We start from the raw sequence: 21,125 nt of genomic DNA on the forward strand, positions 1-21,125 counted from the left end.
CTCTGCCTGGGTACCTTTGAAATGTTTCTTCTAGGGCTGCTGAGAAACAGACTTCACCAGAGAAGAGAAAAGGAAGGAAGAGAAATCCCGTTTGCTGGCTTTCAACAAGAATGGCGGGTTGGTGAATAAGGCCTAAGGTCAGAAAGATACCATCAGACAGGTGTCATTCCAAAGCCAGCAAATACTGTACCAAATTCAGCCCAAGAATCCATCCCAGACCACTGATGAACTTCCAACCCACCAAATTACCAGTTGCTGCCCTCTCACTGCCCTGTAACGAGTTAGGTCCTGCCTCGTTGTTACTCAAGCATTCTCAGTGCCATCGTCAGGTAGGTGAGCAAAGGGGACATCCACATCCAGCTGTATGAACACGACAGTCCAGAGAAAATATCCCTGTTTGTACCTTTGAGCCCTGTAGTCCTACAGCTGCAAAAGTCATGTTGCTTCCCTGGGTAATGTCAGGAAAAATTGCTGCCATCAGTACCTGCGGAGAAGCACCTGCTGAGGTTATGTATTCAGTTTTGAGGAGGGGGCAGGCTCAGACTGGATGTTCCTTTACCATCTTACCACAGCACCTATGAGGCCTGGGACTACTTCGCAAGAAGTGGATGAATATTGACACCCCTTAGCTGCTATTATTTCCAGTTTTGCCTGATACGATCCTGGTTTGCCTCAGGGCAAGCAGACCCCGCAGGGCTTGTGAAAATCCTGCAGAAGCTGAAGAGCTCAGCCTCTGGTTTCCAGAGCAAGCACTAGGAGTTTACTCCTGCTCACCGCTCCTGCCTTTAACAATAACGTAGCAAAGAGGAAGCTGGGAAAACTCACCGGGATCACGCTTAAGGCCAAACCCCGGTGTCTAACCGAGAGCAGAGGCGGTGTCTAGTTTTACAGAGCCGCAATCCCACAAGCTAGGCTCAGCGGCTCCCGGGGCGAGCTGCCAGCGCCACCTGGTGACCTGCCCGGCCCGGGTCCTCACCGCCTGCCTCGAGGAGGGAGGATTTCTGCTCTGTGACCCTTCCCTGGCCACTCGAGCTATCCCTCAGCCCCAGAGCAAAGGCTCCGCGCTGAGCCGAGCGGTGTTTGCTCGGGCATCCTGAGACAGCTCGCTGCTGGAGCTGACCCGGGCTGCGGGCAGCCTGAGGGGTCCAAGTAAATCCCAGCCTTCCCCCACAGCTCGGGGGCTGTCTCCTGGCAGCCTCCCCTTCCCACAGCTCCAGCAGTCTCTCGTCTCAGGTTGGAAGCAGAGACACATCTGCCTGGCCACATCACTGTTCCTGGGACTGACAGGGCTGGTGGTGGTTCTTACAAGGGGCAGTGCCACCCTCCCATGCGTGTCACCAGCTGAGCTGGTATAAAGCAGGGGGAGGATGCGTGCTGTCTGCAGGATGCTGATGGTGCACCCTCCCTCAGGCTGCTGAGGCAGACACGCTGTTTGGCATTGACTGATTCCCTTTCCGCTAGCTTTCAAATCCAGCCCGGGCAGGCTACATCTACAATTCCAGCTAATTAGTACTTCTGCTGCCAGTGAATAGCCATGAGCTCTTCTCACCTAAACAACAGAGCTGAGAGCCACTTTCGAGCCCCAGAGGAACATGAACTGGAGAGTGTGGGGAAAAAAGCTTGGGATAATCCTGTTTACAATGGCTCTCCCTCTACCTCCTTGAAGATTCGAGCCATCTACAACCCCAAGTCCATCCTGGAGAATCCCTATGAGAACTTTGAAGAGGTGGGGGATCCACTTCCCTACCGGACAGAGCAGAACAAAGCTGTGGATGGGAAGACAAGTCATTTCCTCAAGTGCTGCTTCTACATCTTCAGAGGCATCCGAGGTAAAGTTCTGGTATTTCAGTAGAAAGGATTTACTAGCCATTGGGAAGAGCAGTAATACTTGCGGGGGAAGGTGACTGCAGGGGTGCAGAAAGTAGAAAGTACATAATATCTGTGTAGTACAGGAAGCTGCTCACTACAGACCATCATTACTCTGAATCATCATCTTTAGCTGACCTAAAAGGATCATCCTCATTCTATGTGTCTTTCTGTGCCTCCTGGGTCTGTCCTGTCATCTTTGCTACAAGGCAGGAGGTATGGAGAGAATGGGAGTATCATTCAGTCCAAATGTCATATTCAAAAGAGATGAATTCCCAGGCTTCCGAGGTTGGAGGGTTCCAAAGGAGACACAGACGGGTACATACTTCACGTATGAGGTGGTATATTTCCATGGCATGTTTCCTAAAGAAACACCTGAAATAAAACCTCAACTGGTATAGTTTCACAATTACAGGATGCAACCTGAATGATAAGGGACAAGACTCGTGGTCCTCCAGGTATAATTTTGGTCCAGTTTCTGAACCAAATTTTCAAGGATATTTGAGTGTTGCTGCATTTAGGTATTCCTGAGTGCACTTATTTTCCTTTGCCTCTTTTCTCAACATTTGGTACTAGGGGTTCCCTGCCTCATGGGGTGTTTGTTCACAAGGACATAGTTCCATCCCTTTAAAGTATCTTTTGTTGCACTGGAGTGCACTAAGATCTTCTTGTCTCTTGTTGCTTATAACACAAAAAAATGAGAATAAGATTCAGATCTTCAGGAGCCCAATGACTACAATGAACTTTGTGCCCTTCTCTGAGTAGCTGGCCTTTACTATACACTGACTCGGCCTTACTGTTACCACTTGCAGTAATGTCTCTGCTCTGTTGTTACCCACTGATTTTTGTTTGTTTGTTTCTGTTGTGGAGTTTTCACAGACTACATGCTACTCTCCTGCACTAGAGTAAATCCACATCTTCTCTAGTCTCTCATTTCTGTTTCTGGTCTATTGCATGGCCAGAGCAGGCTGTTGGTTTGTCTGTCCAGGAGTGAGGGTGGATGCCATCATGAGTGAGGGCGGCAGCCATCATGGCAGCTGAATGTGCAAAAAGCTCTGTACTTTGTTGAGATGCCAAAGAGTTACCATCAGGACAGGAGTGAATGTGTGCTATAGCACTTTTGCTTGTTCCAAAGCAAAAAAGCCTGTCTCCTTCCTCCTCCTGAGGTGATTTGAGATGTGTGGCCTTTGATCCCGATTTGCAGGGGGATGATAGTTGCGCACCAGTGGGGATAGGTATCAGGCCTGAGCTCTCTAGGAGGTGTATAAAGCAGGAAGACTGTGGGTATTATTGATGCCAGTTCCATCACTAGGCTTTCAAGTGGAATTTCTTATGCCTTTCAACTTCAGGAGAGATTCTGAAAACGCAACAGAAAGCCATTACAGCAAGAACAAGTAAACAAACTAATGGTGTTAGGCGGTTCATCAAAACCAAAATATTGAGGCTTCTTTTAAAGAAAGCGTTCCTGTCTTTTTGATCAATCCTGATGACGTTTAATGAGTTGCTTTCACTGTGTGAAGAAATCAGAACATTAGCTGGTATAAATCTGCGTTGAAGTCAGCAGAGCTCCATTGATAGATATCCTGAACACAATTTGGCTCTAAATTGTATGCTGAAAATATTGAGTTGGGCTATTTGATTGAGTCTTATGACATACAAGAAATCTTCAAGTGTGTGAGTAAGCAAGGGACAAATATTTGGAGCTTGATAGCTCAGTATACATAAAAAGAACTAATAGCTGTAAAGCTAAAATCAGATGCAGTTCTGCTATGGAAGTCCTTAACAAAAGGTCAGATGTTGGCACGTGCATGACTGAGATGAAACTATGACATTCCAGGAAAACTTGTGACAAAGACTGAATTTCTGCAAAAAGTAAGCTGAAAAACAGGCAGAAAAAGATCAGTCCCTATTGAAGTCTGGCAGAAAAATGAAGAGTGATTTAGCAAAACATAATGGTCAAAAAAATTCAGTTTTGGTCAGCCTCAAATCTTTTCTTCACACTGGAATTGTTCATTTTATAGGTTATTTAACAAGTTTTAGTCAAGTTTTGAGATGAAAAATGTTTCTGTTTTGGAAAGTGACAAAAATCTAGTAACTCACAAGACAGGAGCATTCTTTGGGAATAGGACTCCTCCCATAGTCTTTGAGAATGGCCATCAAAACTCTCTTTTTTTTTTTTTCTTTACATCCCTCAGGTCTGTGGGGCACTACGCTCACTGAGAACACAGCTGAAAACAGAGAGCTTTATGTGAAGACCACTCTACGAGAGCTTCTAGTCTATATTGTGTTCTTGGTGGACATTTGTCTATGTAAGTAGATATCCTATCTCATAGCTGTCTTTTCTGTGTGTAGCATGAGGGGAAGAAGGCGAGGTTTTATTATTAGACTTCCTCACCCTGTTGTAGGTGTTAAATTGATTGTATGTATAATCACTGCAGCAAGCAGGTGTGTTGTTGACTCACAGAATAGCTGCTGCACACACAAGTAAAATGGCTGACAATTGCTCTGGACTGAACTGATACCTGCTAGATTTAAGTAGAATTTCCCAAACCACATAATCAGCTCCAGCTGTTGACATCACAGTCCTGGAAGAATCTGCACAGCGAGATTAGTTTCACAGCAGATGTTAAAACCTCAGATTTAGTTTCACAGCAAATGTTCAAACCTCAGACAGCAGCTCTAGAAACTTCTTGGGATCAGAGACACGGGGTTCAGAGAGATTTTTGTCTCTGAGGCTGGTGAGGTGGCTGAGGTGATAATGCAGATGGCAGCTTGTGTTGTTCTTGGGTAGATTTAATGCAGCCCTGTACTGAATGCTAATGGCTTTTGTGTGGTTAGAACAATGACTGTTTGTTTTTTGGGAAGGTTCATTCATTATCACAGATGAGCACCTGTGGCACAGAACAGTGAAGAGGATTATATTTCATGGGCCCTGTAGCAGGAGAGATAGACAGACAATACCAACCCAAGTTACTATCACACTGACCCAGGGAGACAGTCCTTCCTGAAGAACCAGGGCATGCACACAGACGTACATGCAGTCGCACACTGACTCATCTAGAAGTGTTTGGGAGGTGGATGTTGAATATCTGCTGTTTTATTTTCACAGTATCCTTTCAACAGTAGGACTTGTTCCTAGTGACCGCCATGATGGATGCTTTTCTGCAGGGAGGAGCTCTGAGTAGTCGAAACAACATATACTTGTTTGATTTTTTTTGGTAGACAAAAACTTGCCTGGAATTTTCCACAACAGGGTAGTCTCTATACCTTCATAGCTTTAGATCAGAACTAAGTGCACACAAAATACAGATCGTGAATTTTGTTCTGAGAAAGAAGATTTCTCTCAGAAATTTTGTCTCTCTGAGGGGGAAAAAAATGTTACCCAGGATGTTCAGTTGCATCATCCAATGGTCTTCTTTGGCTTTTAAACTCTTAAAATCTGTCAGTCTGGCAGTTTAAATTCTGGAAGATGCAGAAAATAAAGTTGAACTCCTTAAGCAATCAAGAAAGTAATGTGATTAGAGCTCTCAAGGTTTCTTCTCTTCTGCCTTGCTCAGCTTACTTACGACAGTAGAAGCTATGCAGAAAATGAATGTATATACCAGGCTCCGATATTCAGGTGTAAGGGAGGACCCTCCTCTTGTCTCTTCTCTTAGTGACATATGGAATGACAAGTTCCAATGCCTATTACTACACCAAAGTGATGTCTGAGCTCTTCCTGCAGACCTCTTCGGACAGCCGTGTCTCTTTCCAGTCCATAGGCAGCATGGCTGACTTCTGGGTGGTGAGTAAACATCTGGCCTCGCATGGGGAGCCCTGGAAATCTCAGCTAGGGTGGGATATTCAGTTATCTCTGAATGTGCTACCTAGTGCTTTCAGCAAGCCATTCTACTGCTGCTTGCCAGCTACTAGCAGTAGATATGGTATCATTTGCATGCAGAGTACACACTGATTTAAAACATTATATCACTGTAGCCAGAATACTGACTAGGCTAAGTGTTGTGTGTGTCCAGAAAAATCCATTCCAGGCTTTCTTGTGACAGACATAGCTTTGAATCCTGCAGTCTAATGTCTTCATGCTGGTCTCTTAGTAATAATCTTATCTCCATTTTCATGGGCAATTGTGGGATCAGTGTAGTTAACCTGTAATTTATGCATGGCCTGACCTGACCTGTAGATTCTTTATGGAGAAACTGGATTAAAATTTGCACTGACTTTTATCAAAGAAAATAAAAAGGGGACAAGATGTTGGGATCTGTCACATTTTTATCAAAGAACTGGAGAATGAATAATATGGTACACGGTGAATGTCTTTGAGATATTGCAACCACCTATCTCTAACGGCCAGCCAGAAATTCATTGTCAGTTAGCTTTGCCTTTTTCTGATATATTAAAAAAGCACAATGAACTATGGCACTATTGTTTCCCTCACTGGTTACAGGGAACTGGTCCACCTTGTTTTAATAATTCACACCTCATGCTAGGACAGTTCCTCCAGACTTGTGTTCCCTGAAGAGGAAGGGACAAAGAGGTTGTAGGGCCCCTGTCTCTTTGTTAGCATAACAAGGTGCAGCAAGCACGTTACAGGCCTGAGAGGGTCCACCACACCACCCTGCTGCACAGCATCCATCTCCTACCCTGCAGCTCCACCCAGCTCCATATGGGGGCTCCCCTCCTTAGCATATATGCAACGCAAGCTCTACCAGTAGAGCAGTGTGGGTCAGGTCTTATCTCAAGCCCAGACTAAGAAAATTCCTCCGATATGTAGGCTATGAACCAGTTGCTTTCTTCTCCCTCTCACGCAGTATGCACAAGGTCCTCTTCTGGATAATCTTTACTGGACAAAGTGGTACAACAATGAGTCCCTAGCAGCACACAATACCCAGTCATACATCTATTATGAGAACCTGCTGCTGGGTGTCCCACGGATGCGACAGCTGAAGGTGAAGAACAATTCCTGTGTGGTCCATGATGACTTCAAGGAGGAAATCTCAGGCTGCTATGATGTATACTCAGAAGACAAGGAGGAAAGGTTCTCCTTTGGACTTGTCAATGGAACGGCGTAAGTACATCTTCTGCTTTTTGGGATTAGAATATTTGTGATTTTTACATTTTTTAAATTGCCCCAAATTAGTCTCTTCTGGTTAAAATAAGATATGCTGAGCTGCAGAATGAATGGTAGGGGTGAGTTTCTCACACAAGGCTGGAATTCCCCTTGCAGTTAGAGGCAGCAAGTCCTTTGCATCAAACCTCTTTGAGGAGAGATAGGATGAATGTTAGAGTGGGACCTGTTGAGAAAGCCATGAGAAATCCAGATGAGAACTAGGTAGACGTTGCTGTCTGTTTTTAAGGGAGTGCACCTCTTTCATCTTGAAAACCTATTCCCAGCTTTTTTTTGCCCCCCCCCCCCCCCTTTTTTCAGACGGAGGTGTCTGAACCATTTTCTTAAGACCCAGATTTCTTAACTTCTAATTCTACACTGAGATGGAATATAACATGTAAAATCACCATCACACTTGGTTATTTATTTATTTTTTACTGATGATTCATGTAATTGATGTGGATCTTCCTCTATAATAAAGTGAGGCAGCTGCCATTTAATAACCCCTTGCTTGCTGCTAGAGTCTTGATCTGTGAAAAAGAAGCTATTGTTCATAAGGAAATTTGCGTGCCAGAGAACTGTGTGCAACATGGTAGGAGGCAATGCAACAGACTCTGTGCATAACCTTAAAAGCAAACAAGGCTATGGCATAGCCAATGAGCCTGCAGATTTTCCCTCCATGGTATGGCAAGATGTGTTGTGTCTCTACTGGGAAGCACTAGATCGGAAATCTATCAACAGTGAAGAACTGGTGTAAGCTCAGATCTGGAATAGGAGTTATGTGCCAACTCTTTGATTAAACTGCTCTGTCCTTTGAAGATGCAGTTTCATTTCTCCTGACTGCAAGGTCCTATCCAAGGCTGTGGGTGGTAAGTGATGTCTTTTCTCATGGCTTGTCTGTTGCAGGTGGAGGTACCATTCTGAGGAAGAGCTGGGTGGCTCATCTCACTGGGGAAGACTAACCAGTTATAGTGGGGGAGGATACTACATAGACCTCAAGTTGACCAGAGAAGAGAGTGCTGAAGCCCTGCAAATCTTGAAGGAGAAGTTATGGCTGGATCGGGGGACACGAGTTGTCTTCATTGATTTCTCTGTGTATAATGCAAATATCAATCTGTTCTGTGTTCTGAGGTAGGCTGAGTCCCACTGGAAATTCTTCTGCCTCTCACTTGTTTCTTAATGCCACAGATTCTTAAAATGCAAAAATAATCTGGTCCACTACGGGGTGTAGGACTGAATGGCATCAGTAGATATTGTATGGATTAGCAAGAAGAGCTGTTTTTTCTGACACAAGTAGACTCACTTCTTTTGACCTTTCATGCTTTTCTGTCATGAGTAGTGAAGCAGCAGAGAGAAGAATGCATAAACACACGCACAACTCTTCCAGTCACAGTTTGGTGGATAGCTCATACTCAGGTTTGATGCTTCCATCCCACCATTTGTAATTATCAGTGCTTTCTTGTTCCCTTCAAGGTTAGTGGTTGAGTTTCCAGCCACTGGTGGTGCCATCCCCTCCTGGCAAATCCGGACAGTCAAGCTTATAAGATATGTCAGTGCATGGGACTTCTTCATTGTTGCCTGTGAAATTGTCTTCTGTGTCTTCATCTTCTACTATGTGGTGGAGGAGATTTTGGAGCTGCGTATCCACAAGCTTCAGTACTTCACCAGCATCTGGAACATCTTGGATGTGGTTGTCATTCTGGTGAGGATGCTTGCACACTTTATTTTTTTTTAATGAGGGGGGGAAGGGAGAGAAATGGCAGAGGGGTATAAGAGACACAACTAATGAAAGAATGGGAAAACTGGTCTAGATAAGACAAGAGCTGACATGATTTTTGCTCCAATAGAAAAATGGACCGGCGGAGTAAATGGACATGTGCTTTTCTATCAGGTATTAGAAGAAAATTCTTTCCTTAATGATGCTTGAGAGGGTGTGAAGTCAGGTCATCACTCAGTGCGTTAGGACCTTATTTCCATCCCCCACCAGTACAGTGTAGTTATGAAGTGTGATACCAAGTAATTCTGTGGCACTTTAATATCTGTGGACACTTTTAACTTCTACACTCACTGCAGATCCTTCCTCTTCACAGCTCTCCATTGTTGCTATTGGTTTTCACATCTTTCGCACCATTGAGGTGAACAGACTGTTGGGGGAGTTGTTGAAACACCCGGACACCTATGCAGACTTTGAGTTCTTGGCATTCTGGCAGACTCAGTACAACAACATGAATGCAGTCAACTTATTCTTTGCCTGGATCAAGGTATTGTAGGGGACACAGGGGGTGCCTGGGCTCCAGTCTCAGACCTGTTCCACCTGATACCCTGGGGGCTAACTCTTCCATCTCTCTTAGTGAATGAGGGTAACAGCTGTAGAATAGGGAAGGATTTCCTCGAGCGTCATGTGCTCTGTTTTGTAGTAAATCCAGGCAGCTTTTCACCTTGCATTCTGAGGCCAGCTCTGTGGAGAGAGCAGAGAGGGAGTTCAGAAGTTGTGGTGTAAAAGGCTTTTGAAAATGCTGAGTACAATGCAATCTTGTCCATTCTATACTATGTTCATGGTGGCCACCCAGCGATTGGAAATGACTTGTCCATTGGTATGTACCTTGCATTTTGACCGAAGCATCTTGGCATGGTGAAAAGCCATGCTGTATTCAGCTATCCTCACTATCCTCAAGATATCTGTCCTTATAGCACTCTCTCTTCACATTTTCATTTGACACAGGGAACAGTCATATATTTACGACCCAATAGTAAGATGGTGGCACACCCAGGACAAACAATGTGAACTCTAGACCACTATTGCCCCAGCTTGGCTGTCTCCTCAGTGCTTTGGTGCCATAGATAACCTCTTGTTTTAGTAAGCATGTATGTGTAGGAAAGAGACTGATCTAGCTGATGGTTTGGCCTAATTTTGTCCCTGTTCTTTCTTCTTGCAGATATTCAAGTATATTAGCTTTAACAAAACAATGACACAGCTCTCCTCCACACTGGCACGTTGTGCCAAGGACATCCTGGGCTTTGCCATTATGTTCTTCATTGTCTTCTTTGCCTATGCCCAGCTGGGTTACCTTCTTTTTGGGACACAAGTGGAAAACTTCAGTACCTTTGTTAAATGCATGTAAGTGTATTAGTTGTAAACACATTTTCATCATTACCAGCTGTCATCAAAAGAACTTTAACTGCTTTCCAAACTATCCCCAATTGCAAATATGGATGTCAAGCAGACACCCATTGTATTTCATGCAATAAAGTCATGATGGCTAAAATGTTGCTCACAGTCCCACACCTGTAACATCCTCATGGACAAAAGAATGTAGTGAGAAAATTGAAGGTTACAGACAGATTTTTGTTTGTCTGGTGTTTATAAGCAGCCTTTTGGGTCAAAGGAAAGCCCAGCCTTTTCAGGCTGAGAGTTCAGTTCTGTTTTGCTGTAGTCTAGGCAGCTTTCAGCTGATGTGGAGTTGTTAGGCACACCAAGGACGCTTTGCATGCAGAGTAGTTTATAGTCATTCTGCAGAAAAGTATTGTAGCTGAGCTGATAATATAGTTTCTGTTCACCAGGTCATTATGTCATCTTCTCATCTGCTGTGGGTCCATAAAAGTGGTAGAATGGTTCTGATTGCTGCTGAGACCTTGGCAATTGTGTTTTTATACACCAGCAGGTGGCTTTTGGTCTACTTAGGTTCAACTTCTCTGTAATTCTGGTAGTAGGAACTAAATAACTCAAATAAGTGTTTTGAGGTAAGCTCAAAGTCTTTTCTCTTTAATAAGGGAGAGGTCTAGATAGAAGCTCTAGAGCTTTGAAATTCTCTAGCTTCTAGATAAAGCCACTGGTCACATCATTTCAGTGTACAACAGCTGCTTGAAAACTTGTCTGTTTTTCCTCAGATAGTGCATTTTAATAAAAACAAAGATTTGATACAAATACTGTTTTTTGCTTCAGGGCTTTCAAAAGAAAGATTGGAAGTAATGCATTTATCAAGATTTTAGCTTTAAACACCAAAATGGAAAAAGTCAGAAACTATTTCTATTTGTTATTTTTGTTTTATATAAAACATTAAATATAAAAAATAAGGGTGTTGGAATTAATATTAAATATATAAAATTAAATATAATAGTGGTTGATATTTGACAGCTATGCTTATCCGATTAAAATAATTATTTTATATTTGATATATTTTACATTTATATCTGATTTTAATATAAAAGTTCTGCCTCAACTTAACAGGTAATTCTGAAAGTTAGTAGTCATATAATATGCCAATTTTAACACAAATTTAACATGATGCTTCCTAAATCAAGCCATATAGTAGCTTAAAGAATGTAAGGTAGAAGTTTTCAAAGGAGAAGAAATATAAATAATTTCTTACTAGAAGAAGACATTTCAATGTCACAGAATTGGCACAACTTGAACCAAAGAGGAAGCAAAACCATATTCTTCTCTCTTAGACATGAAAAACATTCCCAGCTCTCTCAATAGACCAAAAGTAAGGAGTCCAAAATGGAGCTTTGCATTTCCTAGGCAAGATTTTCAGATTCCAGGATGTCAAGACCCTTTTCTCTGCATAGAACTTCTTGCTCTGTTTGTCCCTTTCTGTCTCTATTTTCCTTTTTTTTTTTTCCTTTTTAATTGCAGAATATTTGTTTGTTGGTTCGTTTGTTTAACAGAGTCATCTCAGTGGCCAATTTCCAGAGAAGCCCCACAAATAATGTTCACCTTAAATGGGGGCAAGAACAGTGGGTAGATGAGTACCCTAGGAAGGGTGTCAGGGAAGCGAGTTAAGAAGGACAATCCTTCAGTCCACATGCCCAGTCAGGCAATACGTGATGTTAGGGAGGCATCTGCTATAGCAGTGTTTTTCAGCCTGTGCTCCATAGTCCTCTGGCATCTGGTCCTGTGAGAGGTTACCTCTCTCTCTCACAGGCTTCTGCCTGTGACCATGCAGGCTGCAGCTGGGTTCAGGGTTCTCCTCAGGACTATCTTAGGAGGTAGAATAAATGCATGTGCCTTTGTGTGACCTTGTGCTCTACCCCTCCTCCAGCTTCACCCAGTTTCGGATCATTCTTGGTGACTTTGACTACAATTCTATTGACAATGCCAACAGGGTCCTTGGGCCTATTTATTTTGTCACCTACGTGTTCTTTGTCTTCTTTGTGCTCCTGGTAAGTAAGAAAGGCCTCCTTGCCTCTGTTTTGACAGCAGTGTTGGAGAGACCCCTCATAGCAATCCCTCCCCTGTGCTAGGTGCAGTGCAAATGCTTAGAGAGAAAGAAAGTTTCCTTTACAACAGCTTTGTGGTGCAAATAGACCAAAGTAGACACAGAACACTTCATTGCATTTGGGGATTTGATTGATACTCAGGGAGATTAAGGGCCATATTTCCATCATTTATCTTAAAGACTAAAACAGACTGGGAATGCCACTCATGTGGTACCTGCATTCAAGAGGATAAGTTCAGCTGTTTTCCTAGGCAATGGACCCAGAGGGTTGTTCATTATGTTAAATTCTGAGTACCAGGGATCCAAAAGTAACTTAAGATCTTGCAAAAGAAGCTAACAGAGAAGGTGTTTGACCTGGGAACAAATGTATCTTAGGCCATTGTTCTAGCTGCAAGGCCCTCCTCTCAGTCCTTTCCTTTGCCCACTTTAATTTGCGCAAGGTATGCCCCATGTGAAAACAGCTGCTTTTTTAACTAAACTCTGCACAGCTATGTCTGTCTCTTGCTGCCTCAGCTGCTGGAGCAGGCAAGGTGACTCAAGCTAATTCAACTATTTTCTTCTCCTTTCTCTAGAACATGTTTCTGGCCATCATCAATGACACCTACTCAGAAGTCAAGGAGGAACTTTCGAGCCAGAAGGATGAGCTGCAGCTCTCAGACATCTTGAAGCAGGTGATGAATAGCAAAAGCTGTTCTACTTTCTAGCCAAATCCTGAAACATTTTCTTGGAGTTCCTGACCTATGTGGAATTTACTAGAGAAAAAACTGGTTGCCAGCTCCAGGTCCACCTTTCTAACATGCACAGTAGCAACAGGAGTCACAGTTCCCTTTGGGATAGATCAAGCTTCCAGATGCTTTGGCAATCAGAAGACAATAAAGCAAAGGTTGGGGGAATCCTGTTGCTTGAGAATGCTGGTAGAGTTTCTCAGTGACTTTCCTTCCCTGGATAGTCTATTGACAAAGCTCCTTCAGTCCTTGATATAGTTAATACTGTGCACTTTGATCAATAACAAATAAAGTGACAGGTTCTGCTTTGATGATCTGAGCATTTTACAGTGACGCAAATCTGGTGGGTTACATCTGGATTTCCCATGGGCAAATTCCAGAAAAGGTCCTGAAAGTTCACAAGTGTCTATGCTTTAGAACCAATATTTTGCAAAGAATGGTATTTGAGACATTATCTTAAGCAGTTGATGAGTGGAAGGTCAGGTAAAGGCAGATTCGGAAGGAGAAAAGCAGACAACAAATTTTCTCATGGAGACTTTGGGTACCGTGTTGGTGTTGCTTTGAAGAAGTGATGCTAGTTTAGAAATGAGGCATACTTTATCGCGTTGTATCTGTACTTATGGAAAGCTCAAAACCTCCTTGCATTACTCAGCATCTGCTCCACCCATATTGTTTTCACCCATATGTGTTTTCAATTCTTTCTTGTTTTTCACTCTTCTGCCTACATGATTCCATACCCATTTACACCTTTATTAACAGAGTTACAACCGGACACTCATGAGGTTGAAGCTGAAAAAGGAGCGGATTTCTGATGTGCAGAAAGCACTGCAGAATGGAACTAAAGAACTGGATTTTGAGGACTTCAAGAACAGTTTGAAAGAGTGAGTGAGTCCACCTGAGGGATAACCATTTATCCCTTTCTCTCAGTCACACTTGTAATTTAAATTCTGTGGTATTCAAAACCTAGAGAGCAGTTAGCTCAGACTGGGGCAACCAGACCAGATGCACACACACACAAGATAGTTCTTATCATTTTTCCTCACATGTTTAATCTCCTGATCTAAGTGGGGTTGTGTTGCTGTCTCCTTTCTATTTGGGATATTTAAGTTTGTCCCTTGCAGGAGGCAGCAATATACTGATTTCAAAACAGGTGTTCCTGCACAGTTAGAGCCTACCTGTGTAATTCAGTGCCTTGAGCTTTCCCTTTCTGTTCTTTTGCAGACTGGGCCATGCAGACCATGAGATCACGGCAGCTTTCTCCAGGTTTGACAAAGATGGCAACCACATCCTTGATGAAGAGGAGCAGCAGCAGATGAAGCATGACCTAGAGGCAAAAAGGGTAAAAGAAGGGCAAGGAAAGAAACTTTCTGTTTGGTAGAGATCATTCCAAAGTGGTCACAGGACTACTGGGGCTTGTGGTGTAAACGAAGCAGGCAACACAGCTCCAGTTTTGTCTGAATAGCAGCTGAGTATGTGACCTGCCTGTGAAGCTATGTGTTATTCAAAGTGAAACTGTCACACAGCTAATATCCAGTTTTGTAGGAGTAACTTTATCTATCTTCCAGGTTGCTCTGAATACAGAGATTGAAAATTTGGGGAAATCCTATGGTGGCAACAACTTAGATGAGAGTCTGACCTATGTGGAAGCAAAGAATAACCATGCCAATAAGGCCAGCTGGGTCTCCAAAGAAGAGTTCCAAGTGTATGTTGGTGCTGGTATTAGTTTAACCCCTCTGCAAATAAGAGTCTGATCCCTGCTGCTTTCTCCCCTGATGTAACTGTTCACACTGGTGCTGAGCAGTTGCAGTAAGATCTTGTCCCTTTTTATCTTGCATACGTGTAACTGATCAGGTCAGGAAATAATCAAGGCATTTCTTGTAATGTGTTTTGCTTGCTCGCATAAAAGATCAGGCTGAGATTTTTTTTTTCTGCCTCTTGAATAAACTCTGCAGCTGTCAGCTGGCCACAAGCAATACGCTGTCATGTTTCAGGTCAGAAGGTAGCCTGGATAACCTGCCCAGGGAAAGTTGATACTTTTACAGAGTCCCTGTGGGAATAAATATCCTTGGTTTATAGCCTAGCTAAATGTCATCCTCCATGCCAGAGAATAACATGTGGCTGCTTGTTCCAAGACAGGAGCATTGGATAAATACAGCACAGAGAATGAGGGTATCCCGATTCTGCTACTGAGAAACACTAAGCAATTCACATAGGGCCACATGAAAAGAGAAGAGGGTAAAACATTAAATAATAATGTGATTATAAGGTGTCTGGACTGTAATCCAAACTGGTTGGGATCCATCCCCTGCAGAATCACTGATCACAGATGAAAATCCAGTGCAGCAGGGAGTTATGTGTTCAGTGAGTGTGAATCAGCATCTCTGATGTGGAGCATTCACTCCTGATTGAGATCTGGCCCATTGCCCGTGGGATACCTGCTGCAAATCTTAGTGTTCATCGCAAGAAAAAAATTGTAAAATTTCTTCACGTCTTTCCCAGCCTCCTGCAACGTGTGTTGCATCTGGAACAGTCCATAAACAGCATTGGCTCCAAGATTGATGCAGTGGTGAGCAAGCTCGAAGTCCTGGAAAGAAACAAGCTCAAGAGGAAGGACCTGATGGGCAAGCCACTGGATAGTGGTAGGAAGGTTGGTAGCACTCCACCACTCATTTTAACCAACTTCAGGGTAGGTGACCAGCCCTGCTGTGTGAATGGGCCTGGTTCATCTTTGCTTTTCAAATCCCCATTGATGCAAGACAAAAAGGGTTGGGCAGGGTCAGAATTTTGCATGATCCAGCCTCCTCTGGTCACAAGCAGTGACACAGGATTTCTGTGAACATTATTGTAGAGGACAAAAAGGGTTGTCTCTCTTCTCATCTGTCTAATGCGTGTTTCTATATTCATCAAAGCATTGCAGCAAACATTATATTGGATCTTTAACAAATGGGTTTTTATTAAGTATCATGTACACCTTGTCTCTCTCCTGGAGTGCTGCTAGACTTCTTGCTATGTTGCTAACAAAGCAGGTCACAATTTCTTCTGGTTAACAGGACGAAGAACTCAGTCAGGAAGAACTGCTCCCCGAGAACCTAGACCAGCTGGTGAATAAAGAAGCAGAAGGCTGGGGAGTGGAATGTCTACAGGGAAACAACCCAAGTGGTAGCTGTTCCCAAAATGGAGTCTGCCCCATCTTGCCCAGGTCAAGTGTACCAGGGTCTCAGGTGCCCAAGAACATCCAGCTGCAATCTGACGTGCACTTCTAGTGAACAGCCCAGTGCTCCCAATCTGGCTCCCGCAGTACTAAGTCACTGTCAGCTCTTTTCCCCGCTGTTAGAATAGTCAGAACAGCTGAACGCAGACACCACTCTTGCCAGGGACTGATGACGGGAAAAATCAGGGATGCTCTTTACCGGTGTAATGAAGTGTGATATCACAGACCTGAAACTTCCAGCCCCACTGTCTCTGAACTAGGTGGAAATTTGGAACCAGGCATTGTATGAGGTTTCTGTCTCTAAACAGGACAACTTAAAGTACTTTTACCTATACTTTTCCAACATGTAAAGACCTCAGAGCTCTGAAAACACTTGGATCCAAAGTGGGAAATTGCAACTTGTTCTCTACAATGTATGCTTACTCTCAGAATTGTCTGCAGGAAAAGAGGTGGTAAAAGTGTAAACAAGGCAGAATATAATCATTAGTGTGAGATAGAAAGGAGAGAATAGTTATTTGCATCTACCTGGTTACCACCAACTTTGTTCTGTTGTAATTTATTTCCAGAACACATTGGTAACCCTCTCTGTACCTTAGATTCAGAATTTGAGAAAAGAGGATACAAACATCTAACTCAGGATAATTAAAACGAGATTTGACTCCCAGTGTAACTAGGAGGAGATCTGAAATACAAATGGAGAAACAGCTGTTACTGGTAGAGTCCTGGGTCTGAAAGTTAGGGAACAGACTTCATAGTTTCTAACACAGGTGTTGGCACCAAAAAATCTCTATGTTGTCTATTTTCACACTCCTTAAATTGTATTTCAAGATACTGAACAAAACTAGCACCGTATTTACAAAGTTACGACACTTCCCATTTTTCTCAAGGTAATGATTTTGCTTGCAGTTGTGGGTGCTGACACCAATTTCAGTTTAGGAATATTGTGAAAATTACGATGAACATCAGTTTCTCAATCACATGCAAGATGCTTCTTTCCCAGGCATTTTCCACTTGGAGACTCCTGTTTCCTTGCAGTTGGCGCAGATATTGCAGCTAGTATAAGTCAGCACCTGATTTACACCTTTGGAGAATCTGGCCTGTTGTTCTACATTCCAGCTCATCAGTTCAATTTTGTGTTGCTTATGTTATTGTAACCCTAACAAGCACATGAATGGTTAATATATTTGAGGAATGCTGTCACAAGATCATCTTGTGAAATGAGCAGGGGCAAAACTTAGAGATCACTTCACCACTGAAAGGCAACCACCTACAGACTGAAAAAAAAAAAAAGTCACTTGGGGAAAACATACAGGACAGGACCACTGTAAAGGTTATTTGAAGTATGTTAACTGCTGGTATTCCACAATAGTTAACAGAAAGTAGGTTCTGTAGGCTTAAAGCCAATGGAAGTGTGAATTGTACCAGACCACTGCTAAGAAGTCAGGTGAATGCTGTGCTGTTTAATGTGCATGCAGCACAGTGAAAGGCTTAGTGGGGATATTGTGCAGTGCCATCTTGTATTGCCATGCTTCCAAGATGGATGCGTCCATCTGTTCTGAGGGAAAGCCTCCCTGGGAACGTCTGAGGGGCCTCAGGAGGATCAGCCCTGTCCCAAGATGGCCCAAGCTCCAGTCACAGCTATTCAACATTACTGACAAACTGAAGAAGAGGGTCATTCAGCTGCAAGAGCCCAGCAAGAGCTGTGTGACCTTGTCACCCAGCCCACAGGGAGCTTGAACTTCAGCCAGGAGCTGTGGATCCAGGACCTGCAGGTCACACAGCTCTAAGTCCCACCAGCTGCTGCTGGGGATGAGATTTCCCTGTGAGACATTGCCATGGTTCTTGATTCCCAGTTCCATTCAATGCAGAACTGAGCAAGAGCTCTTTGCCTTCAGCTTTTCCAGCTGAACACAGAGCAAGGACACTGCTTATTTCTTTCTACTCTCAGCATTGAAGCTATTGTCTTACTCAGGAGAAAATGGCCTATGTCAGAGACATGAGAAACTCTTGAAAATTTTAATTAAACAGAAAATCTATTTGCAAAATGATAATCCATCAGAACTATGTGCTTCTAATTAGATTGAATAGCACACACAGCCCCTTAAAGATGTGAGAACTGAAGCATGTTTGTGACTGCAGGTGGAAAGTTTGTGGTTAATGAACTGGCTGCTCTGCATCTCAAGAAGTAGAGAGGAAAGATCTTTAAAATCATTTGCTAGACCTTGTTTGAGATCCTGCCTCAATAGCAGACAATGATTACTGAGACCTAACTGAAACAAAAACAAACAAACAAGCAAAAAACATTACCAAGATGCTCTTTCAAATCTCTGGAGGGGTGCCTACCTCCTCCAGAAACTTAGAATAGCAGGAGATGGACTGGGCATTACTGCATAGATATCAAATAATTTGGAATTTGTGAAGAACTAAGCTTGGCACCATGGAAGACATCCAAGCAACAACTGTCTGCTTCAGGTGGTTGATGCTGTGCTGGTAGAGTCGGTGGAAGATATGTTGTTGGATGAGGCTCTGCTCCTCAGCATAGCAATTACCATGAGGACAACAGGATCCTGCATCCAGGTCCCACCAGAAACAAGAAGGTGAGGCCTTGCTCTATAAAGTCTCAGATTTCTCACAGGGGGAGTGTTTCTGCCCAGCCGAGAAGCTGGCATGAGACCTCCTTGTTTATTGGCACCACCCGGTGTTCGTGTTTCCCTTGTGCAACTCACCCACAGGGGCAGGGATGTTGCAGCCACTGCAGGGCAGCATGAGAGCCCTGCTGTCACTGCACACCAGGAGCCAACCTCTACCCAACCTCTCCTCTCTTTCAGAGACCCCTGTAAATGTCAGGGAAGGTAGCTGAGGCAAAAACATGATGGTGTGGCAACAGGGCAGGGACAATCGTCCTCAGGCAACCAGGTCATGTGTAACATAGCCTGCTATTTAGGGCAGTAGGCTATTGGAGGAGCAAAATGGTGATGTTTCACTGTTGGGTTTGTTCATGCCCAAGACCTGGGAAGCCAGCTTTCCCTCCAAAGTGAGAGTGTGGAGTCTCCATACTCCTCTGCTGAGAAACTTTGGCAGGGAGTGCTGCCAGGGATCAGATGAGAACCCAGGGTCGCCTGGGTCTCAGCCAGAATCTGGTCAATGAGCTCCTTTCTCCCTGCTTTTAGTCAGAAAGGCCACTCTCCTCACCATGTGCTGTGATTTTGGTTGTGTCAGTGTCACTGGGTGTAAAAACAGCTCTGTTACTATTTGATTCCTGTGCCTGTATTGACTTCTCTTACATGTACATCTCCATGCAATTGTGTCTGGTCTGTTCCTTGACATGCTGTCATGTAAACAATGTGTCCTAGAGCACAGTAAGGCAATTACTTGTTCCCAGCAATCACTCATGTGTAATACTCAATTGTGTGTTCAAGCTGGTTGAGAAACAACATAAACACACTGAATGGTAAGTTCGTGTAGTTGCTTTTTTCAGATGCACATTGTTAGGCCTCCAGCAGCAGCTGGTATTATTTAGATGACAAATGTCTCGTGAGGAAAGTAAAGTGTTTTTTTTCCTCGATAGTGGGAGCACGTATGTATTTTGTTCCAGTTTGGAAGGTGTCCCATACAGACTGCAGAGTCCCGCTGGGGAGCTCCTGTCTCACAGAGAACTGCTGTGCATTAGGGTGGTTAATGAGCTCACAGAGCCAGGCAGGGCGAGAAAGCAGTGTCACAACCACAGTGTCAAAGCATGAGTGAGGCATGGGGAGACTCACTGGTTTGTACAGGGGGAGGCATAGCAGCAATGTCTGAAAATGGACTCAGGCTGGTGAGAGGTAGCCCCAGACAGCAGCGGCCATGAGCAACGGAAGCTCCTGCAGTGTCTCTTTGCTGTGTCTCTCAGGAACATGGCGTGTTTGCCTCACCAATGAGCAAGTCCAACTTGGCACATTTAAAAGGAACACATGAATCCCCATACCCTGACAAATATAGCTGAGCTTCTGGAGATACCATAAGAAAAGTATTTGGTGTTCCAGCAGACATCATTCAGCACCATTAACAGACACACCTGCAAACTGTCCTCCACTGTTCTCAAAAGACCTCTGCTGCGTCACGTTTACCTTACTGAGGCAAACTGAGGCACAGAAAAATGACTTTCTCAGTGGCAAAAAGGCAGAAGCAGAACCCAGGGTTCCCAAAACACACTTTATGATACCAGGTCTTCCCACACACTTCCCACAAACACTTCATAGCAGAAGCTGCTTACAAAGTGACACCAGGGGACAACTAACAGTATTAAGCTACAGAGTTTGTTAGAGACCCGGGAAAAGGGAGGCGAGAAGCTATCATTGTGCGATGAGCCAGCTGATCACAAACCCAGATAAAATGCCAGTTAGGGCCTCCAAACCTGAATGCAAGGAGCCAGGTACTGGGAGAGCAGTAGAAGGAGGAGGAGGAATTTCAGTGGGTGCGAGGCCCAGCCTTCCTCCTGAGCTCAGACATCAAGGGGGGTGTTAAAAGGAATGCACTGGATTATGGAGAGGACTTTTGCAGGACTCTTGAACAAGGACACTGCTTGAGAAACCAACTAGGAAGTTTCGCTTGTAGCCTGGGTTCAGAGGTGGGAAATGCCAGGCATAGCTGACAGCCAACCACGCAGGTACTGTGAGCTGAAGCGGGCAGCTGAAGGGTGCTGGCCCCTGGGTGCGGTGAGCTGGGGCTGCACCCCGCCTCTGAAAGAGGAACACCAAAGTCAAGCTGGTAAAACAAAATGTAGTGTTTGGTGACAGGTCTCTGGCCTCGGGTCACGCTTCAAAGCCGGGCTTCACCGGGGCATGCCATGGCACGTCACCAATAGAGCCTGCGCACCTGGCGTTGTGACAGGGCCCTACAGCACAGTGTGTCCCAGACCAGCTCTGCCTGGTCCCATATCCTGACCGCTGCCATCCCCTGAGGACACCAGCCATTTCTCGGCTGCCATGCTCACCTCCAAGGGCCAGAAGGCACAGCAGCCTGAG

The 21,125-nt window shown here is 44.2% G+C and overlaps 1 protein-coding gene across 4 annotated transcripts in view; it reads left to right on the forward strand.

Moving 5' to 3' along the window:
• PKD2L1 (polycystin 2 like 1, transient receptor potential cation channel) overlaps positions 1–18,631 on the forward strand; it is a 28,829-nt gene extending 10,198 nt beyond the window's left edge. For 2 of the 4 annotated variants that reach the window (XM_083844720.1, XM_083844721.1), the window contains 15 exons: positions 1,667–1,829; positions 4,062–4,175; positions 5,523–5,650; positions 6,672–6,928; positions 7,874–8,098; positions 8,441–8,669; positions 9,058–9,228; positions 9,904–10,085; positions 12,010–12,130; positions 12,759–12,857; positions 13,671–13,792; positions 14,133–14,250; positions 14,477–14,613; positions 15,411–15,558; positions 15,962–18,631. In XM_083844720.1, the coding sequence (XP_083700846.1) occupies positions 1,667–1,829; positions 4,062–4,175; positions 5,523–5,650; positions 6,672–6,928; positions 7,874–8,098; positions 8,441–8,669; positions 9,058–9,228; positions 9,904–10,085; positions 12,010–12,130; positions 12,759–12,857; positions 13,671–13,792; positions 14,133–14,250; positions 14,477–14,613; positions 15,411–15,558; positions 15,962–16,174 (2,427 nt within the window). In that variant the 3' untranslated portion in view covers positions 16,175–18,631. Of the gene's footprint in view, positions 1–34; positions 1,830–4,061; positions 4,176–5,522; positions 5,651–6,671; positions 6,929–7,873; positions 8,099–8,440; positions 8,670–9,057; positions 9,229–9,903; positions 10,086–12,009; positions 12,131–12,758; positions 12,858–13,670; positions 13,793–14,132; positions 14,251–14,476; positions 14,614–15,410; positions 15,559–15,961 lie in introns of all 4 variants that reach the window. The other 2 variants (XM_083844723.1, XM_083844722.1) reach the window with 2 other exon arrangements.
• Positions 18,632–21,125: the final 2,494 nt, after the last annotated feature.

Source organism: Anser anser (genome assembly GCF_964211835.1).
Source record: "Anser anser genome assembly, chromosome: 7".
Classification (NCBI taxonomy): domain Eukaryota; kingdom Metazoa; phylum Chordata; class Aves; order Anseriformes; family Anatidae; genus Anser; species Anser anser.